Source organism: Lepus europaeus, chromosome 6 (assembly GCF_033115175.1).
Source record: "Lepus europaeus isolate LE1 chromosome 6, mLepTim1.pri, whole genome shotgun sequence".
Lineage (NCBI taxonomy): Eukaryota > Metazoa > Chordata > Mammalia > Lagomorpha > Leporidae > Lepus > Lepus europaeus.
This window is the reverse complement of record NC_084832.1, coordinates 20,575,565-20,576,701: the sequence shown is the minus strand read 5'-3', so window position 1 is coordinate 20,576,701 and position 1,137 is coordinate 20,575,565. Positions and strand designations below refer to the sequence as shown.

At 44.5% G+C, this 1,137-nt stretch overlaps 1 protein-coding gene across 1 annotated transcript; it reads left to right on the top strand.

The window, feature by feature from the left end:
- The first annotated feature begins 285 nt into the window (after nt 1-285).
- Nucleotides 286-889, top strand: PUDP (pseudouridine 5'-phosphatase). The gene is made up of 2 exons (XM_062195280.1): nt 286-398; nt 529-889. Exons 1-2 carry the CDS (start codon nt 286-288, stop codon nt 887-889), a joined length of 474 nt encoding a protein of 157 aa, XP_062051264.1.
- The last annotated feature ends 248 nt before the right edge of the window (nt 890-1,137 follow it).

The window sequence follows — 1,137 nt, the reverse complement described above, 5'->3', positions numbered from 1 at the left end:
GGAGCTTGACCAGAAGTGGAATAACCAGGACATGAACCAGTGCTTATATGAGATGTCGGTGTAACAGGGGTGGCTTTAACTGCTAAGCGACAAATCCTGTCCCTCTATCAGGTTTTTAATGGAAAGAAATAGGATCAGATTGCAAGTGATATAGAAATCCAAATTTTGTAGAGTTCTCATATGAAATAGGTAAAAACAATGCGAGTAATTGAAGCTGTAAGAAATAGACTTGAGATAGAACTACAATGGCAGTGTCTGTGGCTTGTCATCCACCTCATCTTTGACATGAACAGCCTCCTCCTGGATACAGAAAGGCTACATTCAGTTGTATTTGAAGAAAAATCTGGCCATTATAGCAAGAAACAAAGTAGGCAGATAAAGTCACTGGTGTTGGGGAGAAAGGTCCTAGAAGCTGCCCAGATCATAACAGACATCCTGCAGCTCCCCATGTTCAAAGAGAAGTTGGTGGAGGAGAGCCCAAGGAAGCTGAAGGAGCTGTTCACCATGGCTGCCTTTCATGCCAGATGTTGAAAAACTGATTCCCCACCTGCAAAAGTCTAGCATTCTCTTTGAGGTTGACATAAGCTCGGGGACAGTGTCCTTTGAGATGAAGAGAAACAGACACAAGGAATTTTTCAGTCTAACTGATGACAGCATCCTGGGAGGTGACCCCAAGGCAAAGATTGGCAAGCCAGACCCTGACTTCTTCCTTTCCTGTACCAAGATGTTTGCTCTTCCTCATCCCATGGAAAAATGTCTTGTATTAGATTATGCTCCCCACGGGGTGGAGGCAACCATAGCAGCTGGGATGCAGGTTGGCATGATTCTTGATGGAAACTTGAGCCAAGACCTGACAAGAAAGGCAATCTTGGTGCTGAGCTCCTTATAAGACTTCCAGTCTGAACTGTTCCCTACAAGGGAAGGAACCATGCTGCCCTAAGCCTACTGGTGTGCCTCAGCCCATTGTCATAGACCATACAACTGCTACAAGAATAAAAGAAATTGGAAACCTCCAAACTGCAACCTGCATAGGCATTCATCCTTCTGACATTGGCTTTTTCATCCAGTGTTGGCATGGTCCATTGATTCTAAAGGATGCTTGAGCTATAGCTTGACATCAGAAGGAAGACATAGTAG

Bases quoted from the DNA above. Each gene is read 5' to 3' on its own strand.
- PUDP (XM_062195280.1), top strand. From the start codon at position 286: ATGAACAGCCTCCTCCTGGATACAGAAAGGCTACATTCAGTTGTATTT. The intron at 399-528 runs AAAGGTCCTAGA...CATGCCAGATGT, and splicing joins AAGTCACTGGTGTTGGGGAG to TGAAAAACTGATTCCCCACC.